Consider the following 25,767-nt stretch of genomic DNA (forward strand, 5'->3'; position numbering starts at 1 on the left):
TGATTGGCATTTATCTCTTCTTTTATATTGGTTAGTTGTTAGTTTTTTGCAGATGTTTTTTGTATTTGACATCAGAAAGTCCTTACTCCAGTCCAGGGTGAGGTTCTGGCTGCTGTATACACATCAACAGCTGTTCTGGAGTCATGGGTTAAGTCTTAGGACTCAGAGGCCCTGTGGACACAAGTATAATGTAAGCTCAGTTTATATTAATGATTGTCAACAGGTAAACAGTAAAATGTGGGTGCTTGAAGCTGTGCGCACACAGCCAAGTTACACAAGTAGTCTCTTCACTGATGCATCATGAATCAGCTGTCTCATTTGTTTGTTTTGATAATGAGCCAAAGATTCTAGTTCACAGTTGTTGTGCTTACCTATGTGAATACACACAGCTTAGACTGTGTAGGTGATAATTTAGATTAAGGTTTCTCACAAGTCTTTTTAATGATTTTAAACCACAAATAATATGTATACTTATTTTCCTCATTTTCTCTAAACTACAAATAATATGTATACTTATTTTCCTCATTTCCTCTGTATGTCTCACTTTCCCAATTAATGTTAAGTTACACATGTTCTGTTGTTCAACCTATATACTACTTGTGTTTTGTTTTGTTTTAGTTTTAAGGGATGTCAATAAAAAAAAAAGTTTCTTGGTTTCAGGGGAAAAAAAGTGGTACATACAGATATCCTTATTTGTTCTAACTGTATCTCTTCCCTCTTCACATTTGTGGATCACTTGCCTCCTCTCTTTGCTCCGCTGTTGAAGGGTTCTCTGCCTTGTAGTTGCATGACTTAGAGGCTAAGAATAAGTGAAGAACAGCAGACAGATAGGAAGAGAACACCAGCAAAATATTACATTATTATTCAGCATAGCAGCATCTCAATAGATACCTATTTTTTTCTGTACTATAAAAAAGTGTAGCTTTGAAAGTGGTAAATAAGTATTTTTCTGGATAGATACAGGGAATTCGTCATGTGGATGGGATCAACCTCACAAGACCTAGGAAGATTATGTCTGTGAAAATCAAAAAGTGTGCAGTGGTTTGCACTCTTTAAACACTATCTCCAGTCTTTCAGTATTGAAGGAAAGATGTTTTTTGGAGTGGGATTAGACTGTAATGTGTTTTGGAAGTGAGGCAATTTGTATTTCAGGAGTGAGCAGAGAGGGAGTTAGAACGTATCCCAAGGAAATTAAAGCGTAACAAAATGGGAGAGACCTGTCAGTCTGATGATTGTCCCTGTCTTGAAGGACATGAGCAGAAACGATTTGCATTTGTTAAGACTGGAGATGGGATGGACTTGTAGTGGTCAAGAAGTGAGATAATGAGAACCTTACTGTGACTTTAGCTATCCAGCTCTCTTAGCTTTATTCCTTGTGAAATATGTGGAAATCATGTCTTTACCTGAACACTCTGAGTGTGATACAAAATATCTGTAAAGAAAGATATTTGCATTTGTGACCAGTGTGATGATGAAAGTAATGGTAATGTCTGCAATAATTAAGAGAGAAGTAGCAGGGGAAAATAAAAGATTTTGGGTTTTTTTAACCTGTGTTAAATTCAAATTGATGCCTAATTGTCCACAAATTGATGCTGGAGAGTCAGGCTGAAATACAGGAAAACTGATCACAGAATTTAAATTGTGGTATTTCAGCTATTTGGTTCAAGTCCCATGAAGTATAATTGAGGTAGATTTGTTGCAACTTTTCTCCAAATAACATCTTTTAAGTCTCCTGACGAAATAATTTGACGAAATAATTTGAAACCAAATGAAAACAGTGAAAAGAATACCAATAATCCCTCAAGTACTTTTTTTTCTGATTCTGTCTTTTCAGAAAAGGTCATCAATGGCATTGTGAATGAATTCTACACTTTATGTATATTTTTTTCTGTAAAGGTTCTTTTCATACTGGAGGTAATATGGAAGAAATTTGGTTGTACAAACTCATCTGTAAAGAGGTAGAAAGAAAGGAAAGATTGCAGGTTGTGAGTAACATAGGTGAAAGCACAGCTCAAAATAAGAAACTATGTTATCCAGAAATACATGTATAAAATTTTTAGTCAACACACTGAGCCAGGGTGAGCAATTGTTCACTCAGATAGAAAACAACATCAAAAAATAATTCATACATGAAGAAAAGAATGAAAATCCTGCCTAAAGATGTAAATGTAGTTCAGAAGTTGATTTTCATCATGGATGGGAATCCTTCCACCCCCAGGAATTCATTTGCTTTCTCTGTATTGTGTGCTAAATTATTGATACATATCTGTTGTGTTGCTGTTGAGACAAAGATATTCATACAAGTTCTAGAACACGATTGTAAGATGCCACATGTAGCACTCGTGTAGAAAGAAGTGCTTCTCAAATGGATTATGTTGCAAATTAAATGCTTTGGTTGCTTTCTCTGCAGCAGATTGCAGAAGGATTCTGAAAGGAGCAGACAGCTATTGCTACATTGTTCCCTTATCTAGTTTGAAGGATATTCCTCTGAAAAGTATCCTGGGAAGCTCTTTCCACATGGAATTGTTAGAAATTTCTAAAGGGAGAGACTCTGTTCAGTTTGTGTTGGCAGTGGCCTGTGTTTCTGCAGCATTTTCTTCCAACACCTCTTCAGAACTTGGCTTTAAGAGCCTTGTGTAATGGTCCTAGCTAATGAGGTATATTTTGCAGTTTAGGCTATAAATGTGTACAGTGAGTTAGCAGAGCAAAACTGATGAATGACCACTTGCAAAGCCGAGTGTGGTTGCTTGTCATCATTCATGTGCATATGCTAAAGTGATTCTCCTCCTCCCATCCCCTCCCAAGATATCTTTATCAATATATCTCATTCCTTCTTTATGAAGCTTTCACTGTAATGTTCTGAGCCTTAGGCTCTGATAAATTGTGACTGTCACATTCAATTACAACATACACTATGTGTCCTGTTAATGACGGTGTTCTCCCTCCACAGGGGATATCATGTGTCTGCTACCCAACATCATGTAACTTGTTTTACTTGAAGCTGATTAGATCATGAGAAGCAGAAGATTGCTCTCTAGTGAGCAAAACTGTATAAATCCCATTTTCTATGACAAATTTTTCATATATAAACATTTCATACAGGTAACAGATTTGTAAAAATTGATTTCCATTGTTAACTTGGATCACTTTACTACTTCAGGCTGTGATTTAAGGAAAAGCCTGACTTATTTGTATGGTGTTTAGCAGAAAAGCCCTAGATCCAAGTCAGAACACTGATACCAAATCACACAAAGATTAAAGAAGATCCATGATGGGATGCAAAAAGCTCAGGTTTCTCAAAACTCTCCCCAATAAGTATCTCAAATTTCTGTGACCAAATAGTGCTGAAGAATGCCAGTCCCATTATGAAATTTGATGTTTATTTTCCAAGTCAGGCTCTGCTGCAGCTGTTTCTAAATTCCAACATGCCTTTTAGACCACGTTAATTGTTGTCTTTTTCCTTGCATGTATTAGCTCCATAGAGCCATAACTACCGTGCTGCTTCTGAAAATCCTCAATTTTTAGTTCAGTGGGCAGTCTTTCAGTTCCCTGTCTCAGTTGCTCAACACCTTATGCTTGACTAATGCCTAAAAATTATGAAGTTGGAGAAATAATACATTTGGTACTGAAAGAGATGACTTGGGATATTTCTTTCATTTCTACTAAAGAGAATGTGCTACAGTCAAAAAAAGAGGCAACTTCAGAGTAATGATCTTAAGAGTGACTGATAAATCAGTATTGTATTACCCTTTTTTCTCTGCTAGCTGTAGAGACTGTGCTGAATAATGAAATACCAATTATTGTCTGTTAATACTTTGTTAGAAACTTTGTAAGAATGTGGCTTTAGTATCAGCTGATTTAGGGTCAGAGTAAAGTAACAAATTGAAGTGCATGTAATCTACAGTAAATGAAATTATTTTTCATTTATAGATATGGCTTTTAAATTCTGACACATTGCTGGTAGAGTCTTTAGGAAGTTCCTCCTTCCACAGTGATTTTACACTGTTTGGAGATATCCTCACACCTACCTCTGGACCAGTGGGAGCCTGGAATGCTGTCAAAGTCCTTTACCAGCCATGCATTCAATGCAGAAATAAGGAGTAAGTACAAACTTTTTTGAACTCAGATTCTAGTATTCATTTGCCTTTCATTAGTATTTATTTCATGTTCTTTGGACAGTCTGTTAATCTGAGATATAAACCTCTTTGAATTTACGTATTTCTTAAAATGTTTTTTTTCAGCAAAATGCCAGAGGAGTAGTATTTGGTTTCTGCCAGAGAGAGTCTGGTTGCTACATTTTTGCATTGTAATATTAAAATGTAGGCCGAAGAGTTTTGTTGTTTCTAAGGGCACATGTCAGTAATTTAGGTATTAGTGTTTAAATTTAATTTGCTTTCAGCCCAGTGATGATGTTATGTTAAAAAGAAGCAGGGCCCTGAGAGAAGGGAAAAGAGAAGAGGTGAGGAAGGTAGTTAAGTACAGTGTCATAAAAATACTTTTCTTTGATAGGTCTGGGTGTACTGGAGCCCTCATAAAGGAAACAATTGATTTCAGCAATTTTTTTTTGAATTTGACATTATGAAAAACATACACTGCCTAACATGTTAAAGCCTTTATCTATTGGAGAGCAAAGATAAGAGCATGTTGATTAACATGCTCTTATCTTAAACAGTGGCTCCAATGTTTGCAGGTGCTGAAGTATGATTTAAGTATAATTTATTGCTTTCTCTGTGCAGTGATAGAAAATAAAGCATCGATTTTGTGTAAGCCACACTTAAATAGTGCTTTTTTGTTGTTTTTTTTTTTTTTTCTTTAAACTTTGGAAACTAGGAGAAAGATTTAAATAAGTATGGTTAAAGACATTCACTCCAGACTCAGTCAATATACAAATAATTTATAGCCCAAGACCTCATAAAAGTACAACAGAAATGTTTTCTCACATAGACAAGCAAACATATATATGAATTTAATATTTTTGTAGGAGAAACATACACCTTACAAGCATGTGTACTCCATTGTAGTGTGTTTGTCCTGGATGTTGCCAAGTGTATTCTTTTTATATTTCAATCAGATGCAATATTGAATAGGGGAAATAAACTGATGGAGATAGTGCAAAATTTTAATATTTAGAGAAAAGGTCATTGTTACATTGTTAATGTTAGTCACATAAGAGAAAAAAATATCATGTAATAGCTTCAGAAGATGGCTTTGGAAAACCTTTATGATCTAAATGTTATTTAGGGATCCAAAATACATCCCAAAGTATTGTCATTTAAACTGCTTATTCTGAGAATGGGAGATGTTTTGCAAGAATTTGTCTTAAATGAAAGATATTTCACTTACGACTCTTAAGTCTTACAGAAGTGTAACTTACAGTTTTACATTTCAAGTTTCATTTCTTTATTACTGAGAAAACTTAATTATCTTAACATGTTCATCTACTCTGACATGTTATTGAGATAGAAATTATCTACTTAGACATTTTCCTAGCATTCACTAATGCTTTCCTTGAATGGAGTTCTCAGCAGCAGTATTTTAGTGCGAGATTTTATTCAGTTCTTTCTATTTCCACTGACAAGACTTGTTAGTAATCACTTTTTTCCAACATTTTTTTCCACTCCACTACTATGTGTTTATCTTCAGGATTTTGCAGTGAGCACAAGTTAAAACTGAGGTTTTAATTCTTCTCTGACAGTAATTGGTATTTTCTCTATCCAGTTCCCAGACAAATGAAATAATGGAAGAGGAAAAATTGAGAATTGTTTTTAAGCTTCTTAAACAAAACTGTTGGTTTAGTATTGTTTTTTCCATTTTTATATTTCTAGGAAAGATCAGTAAAAGGGACATTAGCACATCAGTCTGTTTCCAGGATCTTGTTTATCAGCTGGCCTCAAGTACCACGTGAATCCGTGCAATCAGACTGAAGTCTTTCTGTATTTCCTGTACACAGGAGTGTAAACACAGCTTAAACAAAAATATCAAAACCAGTATGACTTATTTAATGTGATGCATTTGCATTTAGAACTCAAATATTATTTCAAGAATTCTGAACAAAGTGATTTCTTAGTGCAAGTTCCAAAATTGCCAGATGCTCACACTCTGATAAAAATTGTAACACCTTGCTTCCTCCTGCACATACACCTATCTTTGGAATAATGGAAAGGTTTCAGAGCCCATGGCCTTCTTCCCATAGAAGGGAATAAGCAAGGACACCTCCAGAGGACAAAGGAATCAACAGGAGGTCTGCATGTGACCTAGAGCCCGGCAGACGGCAGTAGCTGCAAGTGATAAGTGTGCACTCTGGCATCCTGTTTTATATTAGAGGGCTTCTTCAGTTTCTGTGAGTCCCTGGGTACACTTGGGTTCTGTCCAGTTCTGGCAGGGAACTGATCTGAATCTGATCTGTGTGGTGGGAGGGGAAGCACCTTTCTTACTTGTGGACACTGCAGGGTCTGTGCTGGTTAGCTGGGCCATAGGTTAAAACAGATTAAGGCTAACTAGAAGTAAAAGTATTGGTTTTAATATCTAAATATAATAACATAATCACATATTTGTAAAACATGGGTGAAGAAGTGAAACAAAATCTGTACCTAGTCTATGTACACAAGCATAAATCTGCTTATTGTGAGATAAATACACAGTCCATTGTAGCAGTTGAGGTCTTGGGCTTTGTGAAATTCTCCCTTGGCAAATGCTGCTGCTAAAGAGGGTCTGACTGATATTGTCTAACAATTCACATTCAGACACTCTTTACTGGGGATGCACGTGAATAATTTTCTTGAGGGGAGTGTAGTGTTTGAAAGTGATCATTTCAAGACTTTTGGGGAAAGTCTAAAGAAGTTGTTTATTGTTTCACTCAAAAACTCATTTTATCCCTCCTTTATTCAGAGCTCAGTTTTGTAATTCTTTGTTATTGATGCTTATTTCTCTTCCTCGGATATGGAAGTGTTTTTGCTCTTAAAGTAGGAATTATGTCCTGTGGACAACACTGCTTCAGTGAGCAGCAGAACTCCAGTAAATCAGTGGCATATCTATCACTGTACCTTACATTCAGTATTGCTCTAAATGTTAACAATGCAAAGGAAACAAACATTCAAATAGGATAAATGTCCATGGTTCATTGCTGGCTGCAGAGTGGTAATTACCCATTTGGAGTGATTGCTGTTCAGGGGTGGCTGATCCTGAAGCCTTTTCTAACAAAGTTGTGGTCTGAGTTAGGCTGAGGATTTCTGTGAAGGTAATCATCCTTTGTGTGGCATGAACAATATGCTGATTTCATGTAAAATTTGTTTATCTGTGTTGACAATCAGCTCCTTTCCAGGTAGATTGCAGTCTAATAATCAGCCTTCCTCTTTGTTTTTGTGCAGATGTCTTTTATCAAGTTATATCCTGATTTTGTTCAGAATTTTTTTCTTTCTTGTTTGTAGCCATTTTTGTTCCCAACATGTGTCCTATAGATGGCCCTTCCAAGCTCCATGTTGTCTGTGGAAGGAAGAAGCATCTCTGTTCTTCCAGTCTCTGGGAGAATGACTGACATATGGGATAGGAACAAGCTGTGAACATGTCATGTGGAGACTCTCTCCATATACCTTTATTTTGGCAAGGAATTCTTAACAGTTGTGCTCTGGGTGTTCTCTGTATATTATGCTGCTTTTCTTGAGGACATTCAGTAACTTTTAAGGCACTGTGAAGTTAAAATAGGGTTAAGTATATCCAGACATGCTATTTATAGTAATTCTTGTCATTTCTCCTTTGAGATGTATTCCGCTGATCTTCCCAATGGTAGCCTTTAAGTGTTGTAGTGATTTGTATGTTACTCCTTCAGCAGTGAAACAGGGCTAGAAACACTTAGGTGTGTGTTATGTGTGATAACACAAGTTCTGGGTAAGTCTGTTTGCAGTTAGGCTTTTAGCCCTTGAGAGAGCTTTATGACAATTCTACAGCAAATTAGTTGAAACTGCATGAAAAAAGTATCTTATAAATGTGTTTGAGTTCCATTAGAGAAGGATACCTGACGCATTTTCTGCTCTGTCCTTTATGGATCATGTGCATGTGATTATGTTGGTTCCCTCCACTTTTCTCTCAGCAAGGCTACTTTTCTCCACCTACAAATCTGCTGTGCAGACAGAAGAGGTCTTCCTTTCAAGTAGCAGGTTCTTGGCAAATAACACCTTATGCAAACAGCCTTAGCTGCTGGGAGTGATAATAGTAAATACTGCTGAAGTGAGACTGTTGTAAAAATGTATGAAGAAAATTGAAAATGTGGTTAACATGGCAATTTGACCATAACTTGATCTCAGAAAATATATGTGAAGGTGCAGTGGGAAGAAAATTGCACTTTTCCCTTTAGAGGAGAGTGCTAGGCAAAGCTTTGTCAAAAGGTTGTTGATAGCTTTTTTGTATCTTGTATGCATCTGGAATCTCTCTGAATGGTTTTCAACTTTTGCAGAAACCTTTTCCTATGTAAAAATTTGCTGCTTATAATTTGGGAGTTGAAAAATTACTTCCAGAAATTGTTCATTTTATTAGCTTTAGAGGGACAACAATAAGATGGAAAATTGAGTTTGTGCCTGAAAACCTGGAGGGTTTGAGTCCTAGTGCTTTTATTACAGTCCATATATAGTTAGATGTTTATGAAGCTGTTACTGATGTATTCCAGAATGTTATTTCTCCCAAGAATGGCTTTCATTCTGTATATGACTTTAGAGTACTTCTCATAAAACATCAAACTGTGTCCTATATCACTGATTCTTTGATGTCTGAGATTTTCTCAGTTTTTCAGTGACTCTTGCCTGTAGAAAACACATGGAACCACACAGATCAATAACTGATTGACTGAGGAGTGACCAGTGTTTCTCTGGTTTGTGTTCTTTGTAAGCTGATTTCTCTGCCTGGGATGATTAAAAGAGTGGATGTGATTGTAAATGGAATATGAAGGATCTGGTTTGTTTCAGTTTGGTTTTTTTTCTGTTCCCTTCTTGAATTATTTCATGGTATTGAGTTAAGAGAACTGACACCATGGGTGGGATGAGTTGCCTTAAAAGAGATGACTGAAGAGTCAGGCAAAAATTTTTAGAAGATACAGTCTGATGCCAATCAGGGTTTTGGGACAGAAAGGAAAATAATACTTCTCAGAGTTTGATAGACATGTGGAAGCTATAAGCCTCTTGAAATATGAATGCGTAGGCAGCAGACTGCTCTTCAGTACTGGTAACGTCCTTTCCCACCTCTGGGAAAAACTTTTAAGTATAACTTTGAGGAGACATACCCTGACTTTCTTGCTTCTTGAAACTACACCTGCCATATGCAGCAGCCTTTTATGGTAGTTACTTAGGAATTTAGTTCTTGCTCCTAAACACAGATCTGATATCTCTTTCCACTCTTCAGAGCTGCTGGATTTTTGGTATCTAATCTTTGCTGTTTAAAATGGTATTAGAAGTACTAATTGAAGCAGAGAAAACTTTGGGAATAAACTTTTTGTCTACTGAATAAATTCTATTTTTGCTCAAAAATTTTGCTCAAAAATTTTGCTCATTTCATCATTCCAGCTCAAGTTTTTTGCTTAGGTTGCTTTTTTTGTTTATCTTTTGAAATTTTGCATTGACATCAGAGGAAGAAGGATTCTGACTGATTTTTAAAATGGGATTTGCAATCCCAAATCACTTAGCCATTTGTTGATAATCTGACTGATAGCCTGCCTTTCTTCTTGTGTGTTGTGAAAGATGCTATTGTATTAGTACTTGTCTTGCAGGGTACTGCTTTAGTTCTCTGCATTAAAAGTGTTAAATGCGATCTACAGACTAATTTGCAATGTAAAAATATGAAATTGACTGTAAGGGCTATTGCTTAACTACCTCTTATGGTCTAATTTTTTTAAGAAAAAATAGATAAATATTCCTTTAAGATGTCTGATTAGAAATATGCTTTTGAATCAGGATTTGTGATTCTGTTATATGGTAAAACAAAAAATAAATTTCAGACTTACACCTTTTTTCCATATTCTTCATACTTATTTGTGAAACCCTGTGATTCCAGTAGGCACAATTTTGGTAGCTTTTATGTGTCTTTGGCTCATCTTGCTGTAGTTCAGCTCTTTGAGGAATCTTAGGATTGGTTATAAGAGAAATGTCAAGTTGGGTGGCAAAAAATTGTAGATTAAAAGCAGCAAGACTACACAAAACTAATTCAAAATGTGTTGTCGGAAACAACTGCATTGCCAGGTAATTAATAACACTTATAGGATGATAGGAATGTAAGAAATGCCATGCTGGGTCACAGCGCTTTAGCATGTAGTTCTGTATCGTCCCTCCAACATCCAGAAGTGTTCTTCAGAGTAGCACGTGAGCACTTTCTTGTGTTGCTCTGTACTATATTAAAGATGTCAGAGGATACAGCTCTGCCTATTCCCTTTACTGTCTGTTCATTCATCTTTTGGTCATCTGTTTGAGCAAATACTTCTTGGCCTTCTGGTGCTGTCTGCCTCCACAATCAAGTGAAAAGTTCTAGAAGTTCACTACTGATGTGTAGTACTCTTTAAACTCCCAGGAAATGATGTCCTGCTAGATTTGTGTGGGGATTTGCAAATGAAGTTCAGAATTCCCATCAGCTAAACTGATGTGGGGATCCTAAACTACAGCATGCAGTGTTCTTGCTGATTACAGTTAGGGGCTAGGCTTACCTGCTGGAGGGAAATCAATGTCACATCTACTCAAGTCCTCCTATGTATATGTATCTTTTTCATTTTGCTTTCCTTGTAACACTGCTTTTTTAAAGCCAGGTAGCCTAAATATGATAGTGCTGATCCATTGAGGGTAATTTTATAATCATACATCAAATATAGCAGATTTCCACTTGGATGCTTGCAGTTTGTTTCTCATAGACTTATAAAGACTGTTGGGTTCGCTTGGGAACTCCTAAGTACTCAACTCCTGTAATGCCTTTAAAATGACAGGATCTATTTGAGCAGGCAGAATCAAATAATGAACCAAGAGTGAAAAAGCAAATCTTATAAAAGCTTATTGGACAGATGGCTGACATGGACTACTTAAACCTCAAAACTTGATTTATTTATTAGATTTTAGGATCTTGGCTTATTTTAAATTAATTAGCATTTTTTTGTTTCTACTGTATTTCTCTGTGACAGGCTGTATAAAATAACAATACTTAACAATTTAAGGTGCCAATTTTACTTGAAATATTTTTAAATTGGTAAGGCTAAAGAAAATTTGGATTGTATGACTTGAGACCAAAGAAGAAAGGCTTATTTATAAAATTGGTCAGGCTACTTCCATTTTTGTGGGTGCGGCAACAGTAGGATATTGCTGCTGTTTGCCTGTTTTGAGTGATGTAGCATCAAAACAGAACAAGCAATTCTTATGCTGGCTCCTCTGAGTACTGGCCTTAAGCTATAAATTAAATTATTTGTATAATTAATAAGCATAATAAGTGATACCTATCACAGAATCATGGAGTGGGTAAATTTGGAAGGCACCACTGTGGAGCCATCTGGTGCAACCTCCCTGCTCAAGCAGGGTCATCCTAGAGCATATGGCACAGAATTGAATCCAGATGGTTCTTGAATATCTCCAGTGAGGGAGACTCCACAACTTCTCTGGGCAATGTGTTCCAATACTCAGTCACCTGCACAGTAAAAAAGTTGTTCCTCATATTTAGGTGGAACTTCCTTTGCATCAGTTTCTACCCATTGCTTCTTGCCCTATTGCTCGGCACCACTGAGAAGGGCCTGGCTTCAACCTCTGACATCTTCCCTTTAGATACTGATAGACATTGATGAGGTCCCCTCTTAGTTGTCTCTTCTCCAGACTGAACAGGCCCAGCTCCCCCTACCTTTCTTCATAAGAGAGACACTCCAGTCACCTCATCAACTTTGGTGTCCTCCACTAGACTCCAGGAGCTCTGTATCTCTCTCGTACTGCAAAGCCCAGAACTGGACTCCAGATGTGGCCTCACCAAAGCTGAATACAGGGGCAGGATCACCTCCCTTGGCCCATTAGCCATACTCTTCCTAATGCACCCCAGGATACCATTGGCCTTCTTGGGCACGAGAGCATTTCTGACTCATAGACAGCTTGTTGTCCACCAGGACCCCCAGGTCCATCTCCCAGCAAGTCAGTCCCCAGCCTGTAATAGGGCCAGGGGTTACTCTTCCCCAGGTGCAGGACCCTACACTTGCCATTGTTGAATTTCAGAAGGTTCCTCTCTGCCCCTCTCTCCAGCCAGATGAGGTCCTTCTGAAGGGCTGCAGGACCCTCTGGGGTATCAGCCACTCCTCCAGCTTTGTGTCATCAGTGAACTTGCTGAGGAGACCTCTGCCACTCCATCCAAGTCATGGAAGAATAAGTTAAACAATATTGGGCCCATTACTGAACCTTGGAAGACATCACTAGTGACAGGCCTCCAAGACCCTGTGGCACTGATCCCGACCCTCTGGGATCTGTCCTTCATTCAGTTCTTAATCCACCTCACTGTATGTGGGCATGAATGTTTGAGGAAGACGTGGATGAGATTTGACTGGAAAGTTGGGAAGGGTTTTCCTAGGGAATAAAATTGTGCAGAATTTTAGATCTTCAGCCAAGTAATTTCCCAAAGACTGGACTATTAGATCTACTTGGAAGTGAGATGTTTGATTGACCACGCCTATTTTCCCACTGTGTATGGCCATGAGACCAACAGCCCAACAGCTGTTGTTGCAGGGAGGAGAGTGTTTTAGCTGTAAATGTCTAGTTTGGTTTTAGGTTTTTTATGTACTCCGACTTCGATGCACAAGAAGACTACTGATAAGATATTCTGAAGAGGTCAAGACAATAAAAAGATTTTACTGGTAACTTTGGAAAATCAGAGAACTTTGACAAAAGTTTGGACCAGCATTCCATCAACATAAAAGCAGCTTCTCAAAGCATTAACTTAGCAAACTCCAATTCCATCCAATTTTAAGTTACTCAAAACTATGAGAAGAAGGAATTAGTAGAAGAAAGGCAGACAGAAAGGTCCAGAAAAGAGCAAGTAAGAGCTACCACTCCTGGTTGCTGCAGTGTTCAGCTGCTAGAAAGTCCAAGATGCAGGGTCAGGACGTGCTCGCTGCGTGTCCTGGCTTAGATATCCTTTGGCTTTCCTGGACCCCTCCCCCAGCTGGGACTTCTGGTCATCTGGCCACTCTGGGGCTAGAATGGGGCAAGTGTGGAGCATTGCCTCAGGTGTGCCAGGGATTGGCAGCCAGTGCAGGACTGGGATACAGGCCTGGGGGGGTGTGGGGCAGGACATTGCCTCATGAAAGGCAAGGGCTGACCTGCCCCTTGACACTCAACTGAACCTGAAATGTTTCAAGCCAGCAACCCTTTCAGTCTCAGAACATCTTTGCATAGAGAGCCACACTTGTACCACAGTCTTGATTGGACTGGTATTGAACCATTTGCTAATTATCAAGGGTGGTTTTATTTCTTTACCTGTGGTGTATCCTTCTAAATCGGAAGTCCATTCTAATTAACTTTATATACAAAAGGTTTATGGCTGTCTTGTTTTCAGCTGTTGCATCTCCTGTTTGAATAAGGTCATCTAGTCAAAGACTTCTCATTGAACTGGTGTCTGTGACACAGTTTATCCATGCCTACTTCACCTCCTTTTATCAAAAATTTGTTTTCGTCTGTCTGTAACATCAATTCCTGCATCAGCATTGACTTGGTTTGAAAGATTTAAGTCTTCCATCTAAATCCCCTTTCTATTCCTTTTTTTCTTCTTCTGCTCTTGCTCATGTCCAGAACTCGGCTGCCAGGCTGCATGCCTCCCTTATCCTGTATCTTGTGCTTCTAAGCTGAGAATAGCTTTCCCTTTTTCTTGACCCATAAAATTTTAAGAAAGCACATAAGATTAAAGAGCCAAAACAATCTGCATTCACTAATATGACCATGTCAAGATGCATGTGTGGGTGCAGCCCCCACAGTGACTCTCACCAGGTTGGTGTATGGCCTTGTGTGATTCCTCCTACTGTGCCTTGTGTCTGCAGCCGGACAGCAGGACTCTGGACAGCTCTGCTTGAGAGCTGCCAAGGGCTCCATCAGCGTCAGCCAGGATTAAACAGGCACTGTTAAATCTCTGCTGTCACAGAAAGGGAAGAGCTTCAGAATAGTTGAAAGGGAAAACTTGGGAAATAGCTCTGAGGAGAGGAGGTGCTAAAACTAAGGACAGTTTTAGGAAGGGTGGAGGGGATATTTATGGAAGAGTATTTTCCTGTGCAGAGGAAAACTGACAGACATGTGAGGACACATACTGGCAGGGGACATGGAGAAGGGGCTAGTGGAAAATTGAGTCTTTCTTGATATGCAGTCAGTCTGCTGTGAGTTTCCAAAGTGAGCTGTGGGATGTAGTAAAATATGTAAAAAAATCTATACTGGTTTAAGATTTCGACTTGAAGTTTATTTTTAGGAGAGGAAGCTGTGTTCTTGACTGCTGGTTTTATTTATTTAGGATTTAATTGCTTGTTAAATTTGACTTCTAGCCACATCTGATACTTCAATTTTGTGCTACCTGCATAGAGGAGCTTCTGTATAATTTTTGCAAGAGGTGTAATTTTTTGTGGAGAGGGAAGATGATGATAAATATAAACTCTTCTATGAAAATTGTAGTTTCAATGTGAAAGGGAAAATATGACATATATGAAATTCTAACTTTAGTCATTAGGCTTTTGTTTGGCAATGGTTTAGATTGAATGAATAGAAAATAAATTTTGCTGTCAGCAAATTCAGGATTAACCACTTCTATTATTCGTGATGTTCCTTGCTTTGCTGTGGATAATTGCATCTTGAAATACTGAATTTCATTCTCTTCTGAAGTCAGTACATCAGGAAAAAAACAACTTCAAAGCATCAAGCTGAGAGATTTTTGTGAACAGTGATTACAGCATTTTTTTGTACAGCAGGATAACTTCTCCCTTTGGATTCAGACATAATGTTCTGGAGTGCTTGGTATTTGTGAATATTTCTATATGGAATATCAACAGTGCTGTTGAAGAGATTTAATTTTACCCAAAGGTTTAAGTATCAGAGGCCAGAAAACATTTTCATCTTTATATTGTTCTGAAAATCCATTTCAAGTTCAGAAATGGCCCCCTGCTTGGTATAACAGGACTTAAAAAGGGAATTAAAGTTTATGGACCATGTATAAATCTTCATGTGGCACAGCTGGTAGGAATAACCTCCATGAGAACACCCAGGCAAATGCTTTACACCGTGGCTAGGGAACTTAGAGTTTTATGTACAGGTAAGAGCAGTGCTATCTCATCATACAGACCATTGGTTCATTCAACATTGATATAATTTGATGTTTTTTTTCTTAAATAATTTTTCTCTGCTGCTTGGCTGGTTTGTTATGCTGACAAAACCAGTGTTACTATTTGTGGCTATTCTACAGTCCTGAATACACACCTATTTCAAAACTGTCAGGAAAGAGTATCAAAGACACCATCCCTCTGGTACCCTCTGGTATTGAGACTGCTGGTGTGACAGGGAGGTCATATTAGGTCTATATTTTCTACATAGTGTTTAATTCCCATGGTTTGTAGTTAGAGCCTTTCCTAGGGATTGTGGTGTGACCATGAGTAACGAGGATAGCACATTGCTAACTGGGTTTGCTGCTGCCTCTCTGCCACTCTCCCTGCATGGCCTAGATGGGGAACTCAGATTGTCGTGCAGAAGCCAACCCTGCTTTTCAGTCATGTCTTAGGTGAGGTTACTGCACCAACTGTTTGCCTTGCTTTTGCAGCACAGACAGCTGAGCCACTTGACAGTCAAGTCCTCAGCTGCTGCAGTTTAGAGCATATGGCTGAAAGTAAATTGTTGCCAGTTTTGGATTGCTTAAAGACACTACACTTTGAACCATGGAAGTTTAGGAAATGAGTGATGAGTAGTTCAGGTGTCCAGGCAGGGTCAACTGCTGAGGCCAGTAGCTTCATCAGCTATCTCACCCCTGCTCATCCATCAGGTCACTGAGTACCAAAACTGAGTGATATAAATACCTCCTAGTGTGCTCACAGTGCACAGAAATAGCAGGTTATACCAGTTTTACAGCATTTAAGCATTGGCTCTGAATGTCTTTCTTTTTTCACCTGTAGCTACTAATTAAAAAAAAAAATCTTACTTAATAACTTATGCTGATTTATCATAATTGCATCTATCAATCCATTTCTAATGACTAGATGAATGAATTTCAACAGTCCCATCCCTAAGGCCACATTAATCAGTATAAGCTCAGACTGATATGTAGAACAATTTTTTTTTCCAAACTCATAAGGAAGTGTAAAAAATGTATGATGTTGCTTTAACAAGGCCCACTGAGATTTGGGATTATATATCAAAACCCTTATTGAAGACAAAAAAACTTTCCTATGTTTAGCCATGCAGAGCAAAGCTGCTCTTCAGACAGCATTTTAAAAGTGAAGATAATTTGATAAACATAGAAGTGAAATCATAGAGAAAGGTATGAAGGAATTTCCCTCTGAATTCCTTTACTGCAAAGGCACAGTTACTATTAACAGATATAAAATATAAATTAGAGTAGCAGCAGCTCTTGAATTTTAAGGTCACTTCACTATACTAGGAGTCAGCAGTGGAAATTTTTAGCACTGTTAGAAGAAAACTACTGGCAATGCTGAAGAAAAAACAGAAGAGGGAAGATAGAACTCACTCACCAGCAGGAGGATTAATTCTCCTGTAAAATTAATCTGATTTCTTCGTCTCACTCTTCAGCACCCAAATCTCTGTTCTTTCTCTAAAACGTAATTTTTACTCAGGTGTGCTGCTGTTGGGGCCTCATTTTAGTATCCCTCTACTTCCTTCTCCTGGGAAACTCTAGAAGGAAAATTAAGTGGAATGTATTTCATGAGATATTTTTTGTTCAATTCCCTCTTGTTTTCATTGAGTAATTAGGAAATTAAACTGTTTCCACAGGCTTGGAAGTGAAAAATCTGACGTAATATTAGGCCATTTAATCAAATTATAAAAATTGAACCTAATATTTTTAGGAAGGATATTTTACAGGAGGCATGAGTGCAGTTGGCAGAAAGTTTTAAGTTCTACAGTTTCAAAGTACCAGAATAGCTTTGGACATTTTCACTCCTTTTGTAAACCTGAGCAATCTGTCTATCCAGAAACTTGAGTGAACTCTTTGTGTCTCTCAAGAAACTAGGTGTTCTCCTTTTGTAAGATTTTTAAGATTCTCCTTTTGTAGATTGATAAATATGTATACTATTCCATTCAGCCTTCCTTTGGGTAAATTTCTGTGATTTTAATTTTCAGTGTTTGCTGTGAGAGTATTTAGATTTACTGACAGTCTGTACAGGACAGCGTAGAGGTAACTGAGCTGCACAGTCTCAGAAAACCTTGAAGAAAAAAATGAAAGCCTGAATATGGCTGGGGATGATGCTGTTGTTTTTACAAGCAGTGACACTGAGTATTGCATGACAGAATGAAGGCACAAAGGTGTTCTAGATTAATGATTAAGCTACAGGTGCTGGTCTTTAAGCAGCATCTGCATGTATTTTTACACTGTGTAGATCCAACAGGAATATGTAATCTCTCCTATGCTCCAGATAATGATGTTTTGTTTCAATAAGTGATGGGAATATTGTCTTGGAAAGTACTTTTATTCACCTTGCTTAATGTAGAATGATTTAGTCTGGATACAAAGTATTGCTTTTAAGGATGCAGAGTTTGTAAATCTTTAAATCTGACGAAACACCAGACCATTATTTTCCATCTCTTGAATTGTTTTGCTGTTGTAGAGTTCTTCTTTTGCTTTCTCTGCAGCATATGTGAGATTTGAGATTTTAATCTAATACTAATAATTAGTATCGCAATTTGCACACACGGCATAGTTGCTGCTGCTCTGTAGATACTTCACTCGGCGTTACCAATTGGGAAATCATCTGGTAGCAGTTTTGGGCAAGCAAACCAAACCATTGCCACTTCAGTAATAGCTCAGTGAATGAAGGAGGACTTCAAACAAATGAAACTGGAAAACAAGTCAATCACAGATGAAACTAGGAGCTTAAATAACTCAAAATAATTCTTAACATTGCATTTGTGATGCTTAGATTTATTATAAGAGATCAAGAATAGTAATACTTTTTTTTTATTATTATTATTATTATTTTAAGTCTTGGACATTGTATACTGATTTATTTTGAGTAGGTGTACTAAGCAAATTTCTCCCTAAGGTACTGCAGCTTGGTTCACTGTTTTCATTATGAGAACTTCTTTTTTGAAAGCTAAATTATCTTTACAGTCTGCAACTTTATTTTATCCCCTTGCTCTTAGGATAATTTGCTCACCTGAGTAGTGAATGGGTGAACTGAAGTGAATTAAATGTCATTTGAAATTAGATGGGTCTTCTCTTTCTTAAGCATCTGACCCTCAGTAGGTCTGGGCATACTGCTCATGAGGTTTTTGGAACCTTTTGTACTGAACTAGTTCAAAAATTTAATTATTGTATTTGATCTGCCTTGCCACTGTTTAGAATGATGGTTTTGGATTTTTTAATTGCCTCTTTATCAACCTTTCACATTTTACATGGTGCAAAATAATTCTCAGATACTGGACATAGCATTTGTACACAGGGAAACTTCCTGTGAAGGGCTCTTCTATTTGTGATAGGATACCTGACACCATGTGTTTTTTATGTTCAATAATATACCACCTCATTTTGATGATTTTTAAATAAAGATTATAGTTCCATTATTGATATCTGGGTGTTCAAAAGTTTAGACATGCCAATATTTTTGGAAAAGACAATTTATATCTTCCTCCTGAGTCTCCTATTTTATGATTGGAGTTTCCAATCTTGAGAGGGGAAAGAGGGAGGAAACAGTGTGTAAAATCTTTCCTATGTGAGAGTTTGGTGGAAGTGTAGCCCAGGAAACAGCAGAGATATTTTGAGTTCTCTCTGGTCCTTCTACCTAGTGTCATGATGCCTGGAGGGGCTGAGAGACAGCCTGTTGTCTCAGCCTTCAGGTAGGAAGCTCAGCTGCATGCAGGAGATGCTGGCTAATGTGCAAACAGTGAGAAGGTGCTCTACATTTATGACCCATCACTAGAGTCCCTTGATAAGATTCTGTAAGTTCTTGAGGTTGGTTTATAGAAAAAATACACCAAAGCAAATATGTTTTTTTTTTCCTCTGGGAAAATGAAGTACAGTACAAGTGATAGTACTTGGACTTGGTAGTATTATGTTAATAGCTGTACTGTATGATATTAGAGGTCTTTCCCAATCTAAATGATTCTGTGATTTTGTATTTTCTGTCTGTCTTGCAAATTACCTCCACCCTCCTTCTCCTGCCCTGACTTTTAAGCACATCTGCTTTATTTGGACAATTTTGGAGATAAACCTTCTGGATTATACCACTTCCACAATATCTGTGAAGTAAGTGTTCCTCTAGGGGAATACATTGTTAATGCCAATGATGAGAAAAACTATTGGTTTACAACGACAGTTGCAAGAAGAGTCTGTTGAGGAAGACAGCCGGTCTAGGAGACTCTTCACTAGTCCCATGAGCAGGCTTCCCTAAAATTCAATGAATCTTTTAAGGGTGAGCTGTCTGAAATTAATTTGCATTTACTAGAATAACTATATTGGTGTCAGCAGGTGCCCTGAAGGAGCTTTTACACAGTACTTTGTTTTTCTACAGCTCTACTATGCACTTGTACCCTTTGGGAAATGAAAAGTATTAGAAGGCAATTGGCCTTTTTATACCCTTATATACATATCTAGATTGTTGAAAGGTTAAAAAAGAAGAAAAAAAGAGATGTAACTTGAGAATTCAAGTACTTCCCTACAAGTAAGATGGCACCAGTTGGGCTGTTAGCTTAGGTCAGTAGCACACTGCTGTGTCCTCTCCATTGTTATTGTCATACTTTAGGGAAGTTATGACCCATCTGTTCTAATTTAGAGCAAGATGTATCCAGGAAGGAATCAGAAGGTGAAGAAAAGTATTTAAAGAAGCATTCAAAGCTATCTGTTCATTCTGAGTTGTATAGGCATATTCAGAAAAACTGCATTGTAGAGTCATAGTACTACTGTTGCTACTGACATCCTCCACTGTGGTGAATTATCAGCAGTGATCTGGCTGCAGGAATCTGTTCTTTATTGTTTTCAGAAAGATTACTTTAATTGTTTCCACCTGAGATGCAGTAAGACATGAAAAAAAAATATGCAGCTTAAAAACTTAACATGACCATGAGGGTTAAGAATCCTATTGTAAAGCATTGGCCGTCAGTTTTTATGAGTAGTTTGCTTCTTCTTTTAGTGAGACCACATTGCTTTGCTGCTGAGAAGTTAGCAATTGCATTGTACTTTGGAGCTGCACCAGCAATTCTGCATAGTGTGGATGTTGAAGAGCAGTCACAGCAGACTTTAGGCAATGCTCAGCAAGAGCTAAACTCCTGTGCTTTTCTTGATTTTGTAGAAAACTAAATTAACCTGGATTCTACTCTTGCACCCAGGTAGGCAAAAATTATGTTGGAATTTTTAAAAAGTAGTTTAAAAATATATATATTGTGATAGAATTCATTGTCTGCCATGTTTTCTTCCTAATACGTCTAGATATGTTTGGTATCAAAAGCCCAGCAGGAGCCTTTTCTCCATGAGCTTGTATCCCTCAGTCAGATGCTCTAAAAAGAACTTGACTGTAACATTTGCAGCAGTTTTCTGCTTTTACAGGTTTTGTTTTTGCAGAAAGCTGTTGATCTTGTAGATGAATGAAGAAGGAATGCCTCTATCCATAGACAGTTGTTGCTCTGGGTTGGCTCTGTGGATAGATCTGCTGCTGCTATACTTTAATGGACTATGATTTTGCTGGTAGAGCATATTCTGGGACATACCTGTCAGGTCTGGGATTTTATATCCAAGGCCGGTTCCCACGAAAATCATGTTTTCATTCTTTGGTGAGTCTATTTCTGCTTACCTGGTGCTGAAACTAAATAAAGATGATAATGTCTTATTTGTACTCACAGACCATCTGTGCATAGTTTGAGTACTGTTGAGAATTTTAAATTTAGTACATTTGCAAGTGTTTGTGGTCCCACGTATCTAGGTGTCCCATTGAACATGTCTGCTTGAGACATTTTCGCTTGATTTAGGTTTTCATACATTCATTTTAGATCCTATGAATCTTTAAATTACAGGTTTCAGAATAGATGAACACCTGCTAATCCTTCTGTGATGTTTAAGCTCTATTTCAGTGATTCTTGCAACTGAAATTCTGTTTTGTCTTCAACAGAGACGGTACAGTTGGTGCTGTTTTGCAATGGAATGAAAATATTTTATGGGTGATAAGAGTTTGCAGCTTAAAATTAATGCTTTTGAAATTGCATAGCAGCCAGATGGAGGAGGGAAGGCAATACAGAAAAGCAGTTGGTGAACACCCAAAAATCTTTAGTCTGCAGAAGTATGTTGAGCATTACTTTGAAATTACATACTCCAAGGCAAAGTTACTCCTGCCCAGGATTAAAATGTCAAGATTTATTGCCATGCAAAAAGTTTCAGTATGTTGAGTTAGCTTTTTGTGCTTCAGTGGAATAATCTACTTGTAGACAACCTTGTCTGTCTTGGAACAGTATACTAGCACAGTTGTTTGGTTTTCTGCTTTTGTCTTTTACCCTCAGAGAAAAAAAATGAATTCTGTGGACTATTCAGAGGCTTTGTTCTGCAAATAGCATTTCTTAATAAATATCCTAAAACCAATGTAGTTACATTTAAGTTAATATAGGGCAGTTGAGTCTTCTAAAAATGTTGGTTGGTGTGAAGCAAAAGAAAAATAATTTGGACTTTGCTTTACAGAAATAGGCATCTTTACTTCTTCTGACTTCCATTAAATAGCTTACAGTGATCAAAACATGTCAAGAAGTTATAAAATAATTTCAAATGCATTGATAAAATTTATGTCATTGATATTCATGTGTAGTTGTTTAATGCAAACAAAATTATTTAATCCACTGGCTTTTAATATACCTTTTAGCATGAGTTATTTAATCTATGCTATGTATTGAAGTTATAAATGAAAAAACTGCATGTGGAGTATGGATTTTAAATCATGAAAGCATTCATCAGAGCAAATAGCATAATTTTAATTAAAAGGCGCTTTGAAATTTTACAAGACCAGTTGATACCTCCTATGTCAGCCCATCTGAAAAATATTATGGCACTGGTACTCTGGTGAGGTTAAATCTGAATTTTCATTATAAGGCTTTCTTATTAGTATTAAATAACTTGCCCTTTTCAAATGGTGACACATTGAAAGTTCAAGAAGGACTTACTTACATTTTGCAGGGTAGGGTATTTAAAACCCGGTATATTGTTTTTACAGTGACTTCTAGCTAACTTCTTTTTGACTGGACTCCAGAATTGCATATTTTTTCCAATCAAAGTACTCATTACTCAGAAAAAAAGCCGGGAGACTATTAATAATGAGCATGTCCTTCTATATGCAACTATTATAGCAATTTATAGAAATATGTATCATTGTATGTTAATATGATTGTTGTATATATAACTAGTATAATTATATATACTACATTAAAGTACATGTACTATATGCTATATATATGATGCATTTTAGTGTAAGGATTCTATGAGTTATTTTATAATGAGAATGCTTTGCAAACAATAGTATTTGAGACCATGTGAAAATACAGAAATTCTGTTAAAGAAAATCTTGTCTCTGTAGTGATACACTGAAAAAGAAAATATTTAAAACTTCAAGATGGAGCTTCTGTATTGACTGCTGTAGTCCATTGCAAAGAATACAGAGGCATGCTCTGTACTTTCTTACTTCCCTAAGTATTTTACTCGCTCATTTCCTTGCAGAGACACCAGTGGATTAAATTTCTGTTCTTATGTTTTTTTGTTTCTTACGAGAGATTTAATACCTATTGGTTTGGGGTACCATGCAGCTAGTAAAGATCCCAGGGAAAATTTGCTCAACACCCACATTTGACACTCCCAGCTGCTCAGGATGAATAATGAATGGTAGAACATGACCACAGATGTTTGTTTCAGGACAGAAGCTGTGGTTCTACAAAGCAAGTATTTTCCCAAAGGAATATACTTAGACTGTGAAAGTACTGCACTTCTGGTTGTCCATGTTATTTAAATTTTGGTAAGGGTTCAGTAGCTAATGAGCAGGCATTCATTTTAATGTAGTTTTTAGATCACTGAAAGGATAATTAAAAATATAAATAACTTAGGCTTCTGGTACATTAAGTATATAGACACATCATCAACCATAATTAAGAATTGTTTTTAGATTAAATCATTTTTACAAATAGTTATTTAATTTAGCAGGTTTGTCATTTGGTTCAGTAAAGTCATCTGTCATTTCTCTCAGAGCTGTAGCTTGTGGAAAGGGCAGCTTTAACAACATTCAGTGAACCCAGAGATTCAGGGCTGAGCTTCTGTCAGCTTTTATATTGGATTCTTCAGCACAGGCTTGATTCATCAAAGCAGTGAAGCTACAGTTAGCATCTCCTTCAAGAGTTTCACAGCATTTGGAGCCCTAAATGCAGAGCACATTTACCTAGATCATAACTAATAAAATCTGGTTAGTACATTGCCTCAGTAGCACTGAGCAGAACACTGAGTAAGAGCTTTTTCATTTTCCAGTTTTGACCTGTGTAGACTACCCTCGGTTAGTGTATTTATAGAAGTAGCCTGCTAAATCAGAGGTGATGATGGGGATGTGCTGGAAAGGAAAAAAAGGCGTATCTGTTCCTCTTCAAAAGCAGACTTACTTTATCTGTTGCTGAGACAGCTCGGTTGCATTTAAAAGTGAATCTCATGCACGATGAAGTGTGATTACTGATAAATGTCTTTAGCACTGATGGAAGCGGCTTCTTTTGAAATAAATGCAATCTAGTCAGAAGTCTGGTCCAATTTTTCAAAATCTTGTGAGAATCTTCATAAGTTTTTCTTGGGTTTGAAATACAAAGTTTTCTTTTGCTTCACTGATGTGCTATGTATATTGCATTTTCCATGAAGGCTTATGATGTTGTGGGTGGGTTCCATGACCTGATGGATGACTGTTAGTTTTCTAGTTTTTATATCAACCAATTATGAAATTAATGTATCTCATTATTTTGGTGTCTTAAAACTTGCTTTTAAGAACACAGATTTGAAATATTATTCAAACTTATATGGACAGTTCATTGGAATCAATTCCATAGTGAACAGTGGACAAATCCCTGACGCATGGTGATTCAAATGTAAAACATTATCTAAAACATTGTGATCAGTTATTTCTGCTAGAGAAGTTACTGCCTCAAATTTAATCTTATCTGAGTGGTTTTCAAGTTCTGCTCTTCTCTGCTTTGAATTTCAGAGAGCATTCACTGATTTATTTTTATTTTTTAAAGAAATCAAAATTTTCTAGGATTTCACATTATTATCAACTAAAACACTTTGAAAATACCACTTCATTTTTTAAAACATTTTATACATATGGCTATAGAAACTTTATTTTCCCAGCTGTATTTCTTTGACTGATTATGGGAATGCAACACTCATATCATGTTCTCAATTTCTCCTTCAAATGACCAGTTCCTTAGAGAAAGCGTTGAAAAGGACAAGGGAGAAGACAGTCTCAGCTTGGCATCTTTATTTCTTACTTGTTTGGAATGCTCTGTTCTGACAGTTTAGCACATAGCACATAGTTGTTTCACGCCAGCATCTAGCCAAGTATCACCCCCCTTGAGTAGTTTTACTTCTTCACTTTCTGTACTACTTCAGTTCAGTTCTGAATAATATGCCAGAAATATATTGAAGTTTTATTAGCATTCATCATATGTGGTTCTGTCCTTCTCAGAATGAAAGTTATGTTTAGGGTCTAATTATATCTTTCAATCTTATGTCTGTGCATTGTGTTTTCATGGGTGAGACTAAGAGGTATCTCTTAGATTGAACAGAAGGAGTTCTGAGTTTGAGGTTTCACTCTGATCTGCAGAGGCTGCATCTCAAGTTTGATTGACTTTGGGGAAACAGCTCTGACTGTTGTTGTTACTGGGGATCAATTCCATTATCACCAATCCTTCTTCCTGCCTCAAAATTTAAGTTTTTTTTTTCCCAGTTGTCCTGAACCCACAACACAGAGTGCACTTAAGTAAAAGTACCAAAACTCTCAGTTTGTTTCACTCATTAGGGAGTATGACAGGCTCTGAGGAACATGTTTGCTTTGCTTATAGTAGTTGATTTTGCTAGATAAGAACTCCATATTATTAAATTCATGCTCATATTCTCCCAGGTAAACACCTAAATTTGATTAGCTGGTATATATGTTACTGTGTTCCATTAGCAGCTTTTCTCTGTGGAGTAACTAATGTGTATTTTTTCTCAGTACTCTCCTGAAAATCAGGAAAACATGAAACTTCCCCAAACCTAATTTATTTGAGATCTTTCTTAAGAAAATTTGGTTGAAATAAGCTAAAAGGATTAATACAAGTTCTGGAGAAGAGTGGGATAAAGAAAAGAGAGAAAATGCAAAGAATGGAGTGACAGACAGAATGCTTAGAATTATTTGTGTTTTCCTGTTGGTTAGATCACTGACAGACAAAACTGGATGGTGATGGTCATCTACCAGAGGTGGATTTAACATTCTGTGAAAAAATCACTCTGGCATGTCCTTTTCTTGACTCAGAGCATGGTCTGAGTTTGAACCATTTTCCTGAGTATGTTATACTACATCTTGCTCTTTTAATACCTGGTTTCTAAAGC

General features: G+C 37.1%; 1 protein-coding gene across 3 annotated transcripts in view; it reads left to right on the plus strand.

Annotated features, from left to right (window-relative positions):
• Window positions 1-25,767, plus strand: part of UBE3D (ubiquitin protein ligase E3D) — a 78,930-nt gene that overhangs the window by 16,722 nt on the left and 36,441 nt on the right. For all 3 annotated transcript variants that reach the window (XM_015621346.3, XM_033512911.1, XM_033512912.1), the window contains one exon: window positions 3,931-4,100. In XM_015621346.3, coding sequence (XP_015476832.1) covers window positions 3,931-4,100 — 170 coding nt within the window. The remainder of the gene's footprint in view (window positions 1-3,930; window positions 4,101-25,767) is intronic.

This window comes from Parus major, chromosome 3 (assembly GCF_001522545.3).
Source record: "Parus major isolate Abel chromosome 3, Parus_major1.1, whole genome shotgun sequence".
Taxonomy (NCBI): Eukaryota; Metazoa; Chordata; class Aves; order Passeriformes; family Paridae; genus Parus; species Parus major.